General features: G+C 34.0%; 1 protein-coding gene across 1 annotated transcript; it reads right to left on the bottom strand.

The window, feature by feature from the left end:
- Positions 1-4,002: 4,002 nt before the first annotated feature.
- Positions 4,003-7,562, bottom strand: LOC132645985 (large ribosomal subunit protein eL18y). The gene is made up of 4 exons (XM_060363282.1): positions 7,403-7,562; positions 7,135-7,263; positions 6,597-6,779; positions 4,003-4,339 (listed from the first exon to the last, which is right to left on the bottom strand). Exons 1-4 carry the CDS (start codon positions 7,493-7,495, stop codon positions 4,181-4,183), a joined length of 564 nt encoding a protein of 187 aa, XP_060219265.1. The 5' UTR covers positions 7,496-7,562; the 3' UTR covers positions 4,003-4,180.
- Between the last annotated feature and the right edge of the window lie 5,416 nt (positions 7,563-12,978).

The following is a 12,978-nucleotide window of genomic DNA, read 5'->3' as shown; positions in this document are numbered from 1 at the left end:
GGTCCTGACGTGTACCTCTTCTAGCAATTTAGTGGTTTCTGTGGCATCCACGCATCTGAGTAGTCCGCGGTCAGGTGTTCTTTTGTGGAGTACTTCCTTGTTCAGGAAGAATGCATTAGCAATTCTCCGGATGGCGTGTAGTCCGTGGTCAGGAGTTCTTTTGTAGAGTACTTCCTTGTTCAAGAAGAATGCATTAGCTATTCTTCGGATGGTTTTCTTTTGATTGCTCGTGGTCCTTTTCCCCCTCGTCCTTGATCACTCCAATTTCATATTAACTAGTGAATATATCCACGCTTCACTCGGTCGTTTTAGAAAACAAAAATATGATTAAAAAATTTTATTATAATTTGCATAATTAAAATATATATCGTTGCTTTTCATTTTCCCCTCTATATTCCCCAAAGGTAACACTATTTGTTGTTCTTTAATGTAAACATATTCAAGGTTGATTACTCTTTATTTGGGTTCCCTAGCCTTCATCAATTATAGACGTTACTGTCCTATCGTGTCACTTTTCAAAATTGGATGATATGTTATATCATATCGATAAAAATAATACTATCACGATAACAATTTCATTTAGAAAAAGATGAACTATAAAATTAAAATGAAGCTTTAGGAAACATTTATCATGGTTAGGAAGAAGACCCATGCTAATGACTCTTCACTATCCTCTCGTCATTTATTACAACTCTTTATTCTTTATTGCCTTCACAATTCTTCATTATTCTCATTGACATTAATCTTATAGTGTAAACATTAAATTGTATTGTAACTCCATAATCATATTAATTTTTTATCAGAAAAACTGGATAAATAGACCCAAAAAAAAAATTATATTATTGGCCCTAAAAAGGGGACACATCAACCTTGGCCATGGCAACAAATTGGCTTTGGACAACAGGATTTGTTCTCAAAACTAACTTGGTTTGGCTCTAAATTGCAAATAGTGCAGACGAAATAGGAACATCAAAGTGCCCCAGGGGATATATATATTTTTTTCTCCTTCTAAGATCTGTCTTTGGTAATGAGACCTTCATACATGAATGTAACACTTTTCAAAAGAATTTTAAACAGTGTTATTTCAACCACAACATCCTTACAATCTAAGCAGCCTACTCTGTTAATATGTCGATTCAGTGTTTAGGGACGGATCCACCGTTATGGTATACTTTTGTTACAGAGTATAAATTTGTAAAATAATTCACTAAAATGACAAAAACTATGAAAAGAACCTATTAACTTTAAAAATACAATGAGTTAATACGAAGAACCTTAAAAGACTGAACCATAGAGTTAAAATACTAAATTCACCTCTGCCGATGACAGAAGCAAAAGAAAACAAACTGTTGCATGAAATGGACATATGGAAAAGGTAAAAAATTGTTGACATAAAGAATGCTAGAATAGTTAAAGAGGAAAACTTACAATTTTATCAATGACGCGCAGGCTTTTATCGGAACAACTTCCCCACAATTGTTTCTGATAGAGGCATTGGATTTCTAATCGAAGAGACGGTTGTTTCTTTAATTAGATTCTCTAATGAAAGTAATGGTTTTTCTTTAATCATGGATTTTAGGCTTGTTTTTTCTTTTTGCAACATGTCTTTTGGATTCCTAACACAAACTGAGTAAAAAGAATGAGTGGAAAAATAAGATAAAAAATTAAATAAATGAGAAAAAACATAACTGTGAATGCTAGCAGAGAGGTGTCATATCTTCCTCGAAAGCTTTATACACGACACCAACTGCCAAAAGAAAAAGGGAGATCAGAAATACAATAGTAAAATTTTATCCAAGAAATTTTGATAATTTATTCAAGATCAGGACAACACGTATTACTTAATTTTACAAAAAATACCTACTGCTGAAGCCTCTTTTTATTTTTCACTTCCTATAACAAACCAAGAAAATTAAAAATTCATAATTTATGAAATGATTGAAATTAAAAATACATTCTTTGCACCAAGTCTGCACCAAAAACATCAAATCCTGCACTCTTGTATATCCATAATCCATGACTGCTCCTGTCCTTTCCTTTTCACTCCCTAAAACAAACCAAGAAAACTGAGATGGTTAAAATTACAAAATACACTCTTTGCACTAATTCTGCACCAGAAACATCAGTACCTTTACTTTTATCTGTTCATGGCTGCTCCTGATTCGTTGTCCATGATAATTTGGTGGGTGTGGGCTAATCATTCTATTTATCTCTTCCTTATATTTCTACTCTTTAATTACCAGCACTTAATTAGTGTCAGAATAATGGGTGCAACTGTTAGGTGTTACTGTTAGAAGATAATAGAGGCTTGAAAATTGAAACTGACGTCTTTTTCTGTTCATTTGGTTAATTGCTCCGTACGTTAATTGAATGTTTTGAATGCAGAAAACTTTAATGCCTACTAAAATAAGATTAATAGGAAAATTTAGAAGAAAACCCCAAAAAATTGAGAAAAAAGATAAATAACTTTCTTTGCTTTTGAGAGGTGTCACATCACCTTTCTCATTCCTCGCTTTATATTATATATATAGATTTCTCCTCATAAATAGCATGATATATAAAGCGAAAGCAAGATCATCAATTTCATCTTCTCCATCTCCTATATGATATCCGTATTCTCATATAATTCTAACATTTCCTGGTTCTCTTAGTTTAGGCATTTGAGCGTCCCACCATGACCAATCACCAATTCAAGCTTCCTTTGTTTATACGTCGGGGAAGTGGCATTGACGCTAGAAGAGGAAAGTTGAAAAAAGCATTTACAGTTCTTTTAGGTTTTCATTTTTCGGGTTAATTTCACTTGTAATCACTATAAAACTAAAGTTACATTTTGTTAGGTAGGTTTTGTTATCATAATTGTTATGACTTGTTTTATTGGATCACAAATTATAAAAAATAAAGATAAAAATCTTTCACTCTTGAGCTGTGTCCAGCCACACAACGACACTTAATAATATTACTACTATTAGTGGATAAAGCTGAATAATCACGCGTGTAATTAACCTCATGCCATTGTGTTTCTTCTTAGTTGTGCCAATAGAAAAAAAATTACACTCGCAAGTAAAATATAACTCCTTATCCTGATCAAATAGACTGGAAAGCTTTAAAGAACATCTCTAGTTCGTAGAATGCTAGCATTTAGTAAAAACACAAATGCGCACCATTTAACCAGTTTAGTGTTTGCATTGATAAAGTTTCTTCCTAAAATGGAATACCACGGACCATGATGATTACCACCGGGTAGGCGGTGTTCACTTGTAATTATATTGGTCTGAACGAACCCAATTATACTACTCCATTTTGCCACTTTGCTTTGTACAATAACACCATTTCCAAAAGAGTTACAGTTGAAAATTTTAGTACCTTTTAACGGAGATATGAAATTGTAAAAATAACTCTCGATTTACTTTTACTTGTCTAGTTAAAAATAGCAAATCCTTTTTTTCTGTTTTACCCTAAACATTAACTACTCATTCCTTTTTCTGTTTTACCCTAAACATTAACTACTCATTCCGGTCTATTAAGAATGTATACCATTAAATATGGTATTATGGTAACATAAAAATTGCCTCAGAATTAACGAACCAGCTATTCATGGCCAAAAACAATAAGCAACAAGATATATCCACTCATTCACTTACTGTTCGCTGGATAAAAGAAGCTACCCAAGAAGAGAAATTAGCACTGCAGATGGCTCCCCAAGCACCAGGAATATGGTAGCAACACAGGCCAAACACAAATTAATGACTGGGGCAGGCGGCAGCAACAGCAAAGTGCAGCAAGAGGTGGATAACTATTGTTAAGGGGAAATGAGGAACGAACAAAAGCTTAGAAAGGGTATGCCAACCCCTACTCCCCAGGGCCTATCACTACCACAGGTCTAGTATTCTTCTGTTGCGACAAGCTGTAAAACCCTAAAATTTTCCCAACCACCAAGTCAATAGAATGGAGATGATGGAGAAAGTATTAAAACAAACTAGTAACAATTTCTGACCCAATTACTAAAGCAACAAACAGATGCGCTGCATTCATTTTAAACTAGAAATTTAGTTTCAAAGTAAATAGAATCCAATATCCTTAACAAGAAACATAAGCAACTGCATACTAGTGTCTGCAAAACTTGTACTGCCACAACACAAATGATAAAAACCATTCTGAGATTTTAATAACATAACTCAACTTAAACCTTGTAACCCCTACTCTTTCGCTTTCCTCTAGCTCTCTCGAACTTTCTTCCCTTGGCACGCACATATGGTTTGGTATGGCTGTGTGGAACACCCGGAGCTGCACCAAAGTGCTTCACTGCTTCACGTGCATTCTTAGGACCTCTGAGGAGAAGCTGCAAATCCATCAAAAATATTAGCATCCAAACAAACTGGAACTTGTTATAACCATGCACAGAAAAGGAATGATTAGAGTCTGCTATCTCTTTAAAGATGGATAAGGGTACTTTGCCATTGGAAAATGTTTCAAAAAATTACCATGAAATCAAATAAAAGGCTCAATTTTAGAAATCTTTTCTGGTGATGTGAAAATAACACTAAGAGGTTCAACAGATCCAGTACAATACTAAGAAACAAAAACAATTTCCAACCAAATAGAACACAACAATAGTCAAAATACATAATAAAAAATATATATGCAACATAACAAATACTTGAAGAAAATGCGATCCCATTACATTGAAGCACGCATCCATATATTCAGTTGGGAAAAGGCCTAAGCAGACAGGATCTTTTTCTGGTTTGCTATACGCACAGATAAAATCTTTGAAATCATAATAACAAAGAAGAACTATGTGCGACAAATGAACAGCTAAGGTCCTTTTTAAAAGTTGGTCTCAACCAGATAACAGTACTTTTTTCATGTGACATTAGCTTTCTATGCTTTTCTATTCCAATATCTGGTTAATTAAGATGATAGGTTGTTCCTGTTAAAATGTGCAGTCATCCAGAAGAGCCATAATAAACATTTGGAAAAAATGTAATCCCAATACATTGAAGCACACATCCATATATTCAGTTGGGAAAAGGCCTAAGCAGACAGGATCTTTTTCTGGTTAGCTATACACAGATAAAATCTTTGAAATCGTAATAACAAAGAAGTATGTGCAAAAAATGAACAGCTAAGGTCCTTTTAAAAGTTGGTCTCAACCAGATAATAGTACTGTTTTCATGTGACATTAGCTTTCTATGCTTTCTATTCCAATATCTGGTTAATTCAGATGATAGGTTGTTCCTGTTAAAATGTGCAGTCATCCAGAAGAGACATAATAATTATTTGGAAAAAATGTAATCCCAATACATTGAAGCACACATCCATATATTCAGTTGGGAAAAGGCTTAAGCAGACAGGATCTTCTTCTGGTTTGCTATACGCACAGATAAAATCTTTGAAATCATAATAAGATTTCCAAAGAAGAACTATGTGCGACAAATGAACAGCCAAGGTCATTTTAAAAGTTGGTCTCAACCAGATAATAGTACTTTTTTCATGTGACATTAGCTTTCTATGCTTTCTATTCCAACATCTGGTTAATTAAGATGATAGGTTGTTCCTGTTAAAATGTGCAGTCATCCAGAAGAGACATAATAATTAATTGGAAACAAATGTAATCCCAATACATTGAAGCACACATCCATATATTCAGTTGGGAAAAGGCTTAAGCAGACGGGACCTATTTCTGGTTTGCTATACGCACAGATAAAATCTTTGAAATCATGAGAAGATTTCCAAGAAGAACTAAGTGCGAAAAATGAATAACTAAGGTCCTCTTATAATTTGCAGTCATCTAGAAAATAGTACTTTTTCACGTTACATTATTGTTCTATGCTTTCTTTTCAAATATCTGGTTAATTAAGTGGAATATGTTGCACTTAAGATGTGCATCCACAAGAGACTTGATAATTTACTTGGAAAAATATAATCCCAATACATTGAAGCACAACTCCATACATTCAGTTGGGAAAAGGCTTAAGCAGATAGGATCTTTTCTGGTTTGCTATACGCACAAATAAAAACCTTTGAAACCATAACAAGATTTCCAAGAAGATCTATGTGCGACAAATGAAAGCCTAAGGTCAACAAAACATAGTACAACAGACAAAGCAGAAGCCACTAAATACAGAGGACATAGTTCTATTGCAATTAGCATCAACCAATCAGAAAGAACACCCAAATCATGTCAATAGGTCAACATGAAAGCACATGTAAGCTTCACTGAGTCATTTGGTACTTTATAAGAAACAACCACCACACTGCATTTTACCACTTGTTTCACTGGCATGCTGTAAAAAAACTAATCTTTAACCATGACAATCCAAAAACAGTGTTCACCTTCCTATATAAAATGAACCAATTGTTCAATTGGACAGGTAACCGTAAAAGTACAATGAAAAAAGACACAACATGTGGTCACAAAGAAAATGCAGCAAGACGATTAAGGGAACAAAATGGTGCGAATAATAAACACATGCACTCAAGGAAGTCTCCCTTTGTGACCAAAAATCAGCAACTAAAGTGCAATATAAACACACATCACTAAATAACTAACAGAGATCCATAAAATACTGAAAGTAACAAAGCAAATTCAATACCGTGTTCTGGCCAAGTGGAGCCCTGAGAGCAAGTTGGTCAAATGTCAAGCACTCACCACCAGCCTTCTCAATCCTTGCCCTAGCTGTCTTTGTAAACCTCAAAGCACACACCTTCAACTTAGGAACCTCATAAGCCCTAACATCGTCCGTAATAGTACCCACGATAACAACAGTCTTGTCCTCCTATAAAAACACATCCCAAAACCACCACTTTAACCACAACTAAATAAGGTATATTCTCAAATATTTCAAAAATATAAAGCTTTGGAAAATATTTACGCCACTTAGCCCAGTATACAATATCATATAACATTCTACCTTGGGGGGAAGCATCATACATGATGTATCAACCTTGTAAAATAGTGTATAGAACGTGATGACACACAAATATAGGCTAAATTGGGTGTTTATACACAAAGTATGAGCTAAGTGGGGTAAATCTTTTCAAAAATGAAAACATGGTGTAATTTTCCCAACAAATATGCCATACATCTGAACAAAAAATAAGTATGAACAAAGAAAGACTTGAAAAACATACCTTTCCCTTGGTATATGAAACCAATCTCGAGAGAGATAGTGGAGGTCTGTTAATCTTGCTCATAAAAAGCCTCTTGAGAATCACCGCATTGAACTTGCTTCCAGTCCTCCTTACCAAGAATCGGTAAAGCTAGCATACACACATCAAAACAACAAAACTTTAATCAACAAAAACAACATACCCAGTGAGTGTCATGGGGTCTAGAGTAAAAGCACATACAGAAAACTCACTTCATTTTCAGATTAAAGAAAGGTAGGTTTAGTGTTACCTTGACGAGGAGTTTGAGGTAAACATCATCGGATTTAGGGGCAGTACGTTTGGTCTTCTTAGACTTACCTCCCGCCTTAAGATCGATACCCATGGCTGCTGGAAGAGGAGTGTTGATTTGTGAGAGAAAACACTCTGATGTTTCTTGAAACCTAGATTGCGAGGTTTTATATGTTAGGTTTGGCTGTTAATGGGCTTTTCTTAGGGTTTCTGATGAAGCCCTAAAACGGCCCACATATGAAGCTGGATTATCTTGGCCCATCATACTTTGCCCATCATGCTTTGCTGAATATCAAGTAATTGCACGGTTTGTCCGGTCTTAAATTTTTACCCTTCAAAATTCAACTTATGATACGTAACTTATGCCTGGGCGTAACTTGCGGATTATATGATACGTAACTTATGCCCCTATAGGCATAAGTTCGATTCTGAAGAGAAAAAATTAAAGACCAGCCCATTAGAAGGAAAAGTATATCATTTTCTGTCATTTCAAATGTCATACCCCGACAATTTGAAATATAAGCTTTCCACATTACAAAGGAAAATTAAAATACAAAATAGAGCTATTATTAAAAAAAAAAAAAAAAAAGGTAGGGAAATGATAAAATATGACCATAAATAACAAGCAAGGAAAAAATGAGGGTAAAAAAATATAACAACGTGATCACACTAAATCGAAAATGTTCTTTGATTTTCCTCCTCTTTTCTTTAACATGTTATAATATATTAGATATTCTAATAGTGTAAAAAATGTTGAATTATCAGTGCATATAAATCCATTTCCAGTTTAGACTTTTTAAAGCTTAAAACGGAGTATCAATTAAACCTATTAAGGATCCTACTAAAAGAAGAGAAAGTTTCAGCTATATAATTGTAACTTAAGTGACTAGCTAACAATCCAATTTAGTACTCCTTATAGTTTAAACTTAAGAAGTACTGAGATATTTTTTGAATTGTGTAATCTTAAACGTGTCATGTGGATCGTTGCAATAAAAAAGGTTACTAGACATAAAAGTAACATTCCCTTTTTAACCATACTAAAAGGGAAAGTAGGACAAATAAATTGAAATAGAGGAAGTAGCTGCTTTTTTAGTAGGAGTGATTGGAATTCGCTAAAAAACCTGGACTAAACTACATATAAAAATTGAGGAAGGTTGCAGGTGATTTAAGGGCAAAATTCACTTATGAAATCGATATGTGGAAAACATCACTATAACAATGTACATCATGTATATCCTTATATATCAATGTACATTACATAGAGAATTAGTTGATATATATCATATACAAAAGATACACGAATACATAGAGGAGATACACACAAATATACATGCGGAATACATACATTAATATAATGGTGATATTAGTGTCTTAAAAGGCAAGGGCGCAAGGCGAGGCGTTTTACGGAGCACGGGGCCAGGAGTAAGCCCCGATACACAGGGCGTAAGTCCCATGGATCTACGGGGCGTATGTCTCATGTATCTTCAATTTTATAATTTTATTACTATAAATAAGCAAAAATAATAAAGTTTTCATTAAAATTTTGCAAATAAATTCAAATAAATCACCAAAAATATAAAAAGAATTATTATATATTTTATTTGAGAAGGTAACAACACAAAAAATTATAATACCTTAGATAATCTTTAAAATGAATCATTCATTCACTTCATAATCAATCTCAGATCTATTAGTCCTTCCCACCCTCAACTAATATTTGCACTATCTTTTATTTATATATTCAAAGAAGTAGAAGGGCAAAAAGTATAAGAGCAATGACAAAAACGGATAAAGTTGCTTCAGCAACATAGTGCAATGAAATCTCCATCACATCAATTTAAGGCATAATCATCTAAAAATATATTTATTGGCAGTGTTATTTTCTATGAAAGTTGCTTTATTTATTTATATATTTTAGGAAAAATCACTAAAACATGATAACATAAAATATAAATATCATTTTACCAATAATAAAAATCCTAATTTATAACAAAATTACTTTTAAAACAATAAAAATCAAATTTAACGCCTGGGGCGTACTCCTTTACGCCCGGGGCTTATGCTTTTGCATCCGGGACTTACACCCCAAATTCTAGAGCGTACGCCTTATGTATCTACGCCTTTCATTTACGCCCCGAAGCATTTTTGGTACGCCCCGCCCCAGGGCTCGCCCCGAAAACGCCTCTATAAACACTAGGTGATATACACCACGCTTCAACTCGACTTATTTGATGCATCATCTCTACATTTCGACTAGCAACTCTTCAAGTCAACTTGAAATGAGCTCAAAATTTAGTATAAGCTTCACACTTATGTTATTGACAAGACTTTCGAACACCTACATCGAATTACAAGCATTTTTTTTCTGAATTTTGATTGTTAAATTTGAGAACTTCAAGCTTAAGGATAGTGGGTTTCAAGGTCTTTTACAAATTCAATAATTTCGGTGGATTTTCGATGATGTTCTAATGACTGAAGGCGACAACAATGTAAAACTATTGGTGATCTTGTGGTGCTACTACATGGTAGAGGGATGATAAGGAAGAAGGTGACTTCATATATGATACTAGACTAGAAACACATAATTTTAGCTATACTTTGCCTTGTGTTTTGTACGCTTTACTTTGTGTTTGAATTCAAATCCTTTTACTTTGTGCCTAATATGTGGATTTTCTTGCGTAGGACATAATTTTGAGCAAATGGAAGATATGGACCTAAAACGAATCAAATACAGCTTTGAATCTGAGTAAAAGTCGATGAATGCTAATTGGGATCAAGTTTGGGGGTCGAGGATCGAGAGCGCACGATATCAGCCGACAAAAGTGCAAAAAAAATGCTTTTTTAGCCTACCATGATGCACGGCGCACCGTGCCCCACGACGTGGTGTGGTCAAAGTAGGGGTTACCTACATAATTTTATGCCCTCTGAAGTTCTAGCTTACACCATGCAACACGATGTGATAAATGTTTTTTGTGCCTGTTCAAGTCAACTTTGGTTTGGGAAAGGTATGTTGGTCCTCATGTGTTTTCACACACCATAAATAGATGTTAGATACTAATTTTTTAGAGCATTAGACCTAATACAAATCAAATATAATTTTGAAATCTAAGTAAAAGTCGACGAATACTAATTGGGATCAAGTTTGGGGTTCGAGGGCCGAGAGCGCACGACATCAGCCGACAAAAGTGCAAAGGAGAAACTTTTTTAGCCTACCATGATGCACGGCACCGTGCCACACGACGTCGTATGGTCAAAGTAGGGGTTACCTACATAATTTTATGCCCTCTGAAGTTTTAGCTTATGTCGTGCCACACGATGTAATAAATGTTTTTCGAGTCTGTTCGGGTCAATTTTGGTTTAGGAAAGGTATTTTAGTCCTCATGTGTTTTCACACACTATAAATAAATGTTAAACACTGATTTTTTAGGATATTGGACTAGTTTAAAGGAGAAATCCCAAAGAGGGATGGGAGATTTGACAAGTGGAAGAACGACTCTAGCGTCATCACTCCTAATCTTTCTTGTCTCTCTGCTATTGTAATTTATTGGTCTAGGGTTATGATGTTTCATTAATATTATAGTTTGAAGCTTGAATTGTCTTATCAATTCATCATATTAGTTTCGTTATTCAATCTCGTGTTTAATTATATGATTGTCAGTCCAACGATTAGTACTATTTATGAATCTTGAATTTGATTGGGAAAACGAATTCTTGATTGCAGATAGGTCGAACATGGCACATTTCTGAACCCGAGCCTCGGGAGACTAAAATGCATTTAGGATAGAAATATACATAATCACCTTGATAGGTTATTTTACAGGAACTATTAACGTATTATTGTTAATTCTACTTCAATAGAAACATAGGCATTGTTGTTTCAATATTTTTTTTGTTACATGGACTTAGTTGGTCAAATTCAATCAACCCACACATCGTCTCTTATTAATAGATGCTAGTATTACAAAAAGCAAAAGGTTTACGGGTCAATCATGGAGGCGATTGAAGAAGATACAAGAAGTCAATCATGGTTATTTTACAAGAACTATTAACACATTCTTGTTAATTATAATTCAATAGAAACATAGGCATTGTAGTTTTACTAAAAAAAATTTATTACAAATACTTAGTTGGTCAAAGTCAATAAACCCACACATCGTCTCTGATGAATAGGTGCCAGTATTACAAAAAGCACAAGGTTTAACGGTCAATCATGGAGCACTTTGAATGTCAGTTTTATGATTTAACCGGGAACGCATAGCGTAGATGGTGTGAAGCAAACTTTATTAGAAGGGATAAAAGGTTATTCTTGTTGAAGATAGTAACATCTATTGTGGAGTATATCTAGCATTTGTATTGCATAATTTCTTTTTATGTAAAGAAGTTAATTTATTTTTTGGCAGAATTATCGAAGTATGTATGATTACTTTAATATCGAGAACGTTAAAGACATCCAAGAGCAACTTGTTGGTAACGTGGAGGAATTAAAGTAAACCATTTGTCTACTTGTGTTTCAAATGTTTATTATATTAATATATTATTTAAATTTTCGTTCGCACAAGATCCTTACAAAAAAAATTATCGTTCCTACAGTATAAAAGATAAGTTGATCGATAGGAAGTTATTCAAGACATCTAAGGATATCACTCTACGACATATACAGTGCGGTATGTATTTGTATATATTTTACAACTCAATAAAATTGCTAGGAAGAATTTAAACATTGTAATTGTTTTTCATGTTACAACTCATCAGTTACTTGAATTATTACCACTGACGGAGACATCGGTTGGGCTTTGAGAGACTTTGTCGATTTATCTCCATGATGATAACAACGTATGTATACATTTTTTCTATTGTGTTAATGGTACTCCAATTAGTTTCTTTGGTAATGTTTAAGTGTTGAAAAATGGATATGGAGTCGAATATCTAAAACTATTTAACCAGATTGCAACCTATGCATTTGCTTACTAAAAAAACACACAATCTATGCACTAATCTGTGTGAGAATCTGACCCCCTACTTTGCGAATACAGCACAAAACGAAGACACATCTTACTCTCATTTGTTCACTTGACCTTATATAAATGAGATAAACATGCAATTAGCCTACAAAGAATTTGAAGAGTGAGGAGTAGACCAAGGTAATAAGTACTTGAGAAAGACGATTTTATAGATAAAAGATGGCCTCCAAGGTCCAATATATGAGCACTTCTTGAAGTCAGCATTACTAAATGCAATAGAGTGTTGTTTTGAATCTTTGGAATAGAGATGTGTCAAATTTCTGTTTGTTTTAGGAGGCTTGACCACGTGATAGCTCCTTAATTGATGCAAAGTGAATTAAGACCTATTCGACTATCTCTGTGATTTAACAACGCAATACCACTAGTAAGGATGAAATTGTTTGTCTCTATTTTTTGGATGTAATTTAAGACAGGGGTGACAAATTAATAATCATCTTCATTAATAAAAGATGAAAATTTATTGCAGATAGTATCTTTAACAAAAAAAAAATCAAATTTTGTTGGACTGCTCCAGTGTATCTTTTGAACAGACAATAAATGATGAAAGTCGAAAAAG

This window comes from Lycium barbarum, chromosome 6 (genome assembly GCF_019175385.1).
Source record: "Lycium barbarum isolate Lr01 chromosome 6, ASM1917538v2, whole genome shotgun sequence".
NCBI classification, from domain to species: Eukaryota; Viridiplantae; Streptophyta; class Magnoliopsida; order Solanales; family Solanaceae; genus Lycium; species Lycium barbarum.
Note: the sequence above shows the minus strand (reverse complement) of the source record. Positions and strands in the feature narration are given on the sequence as shown.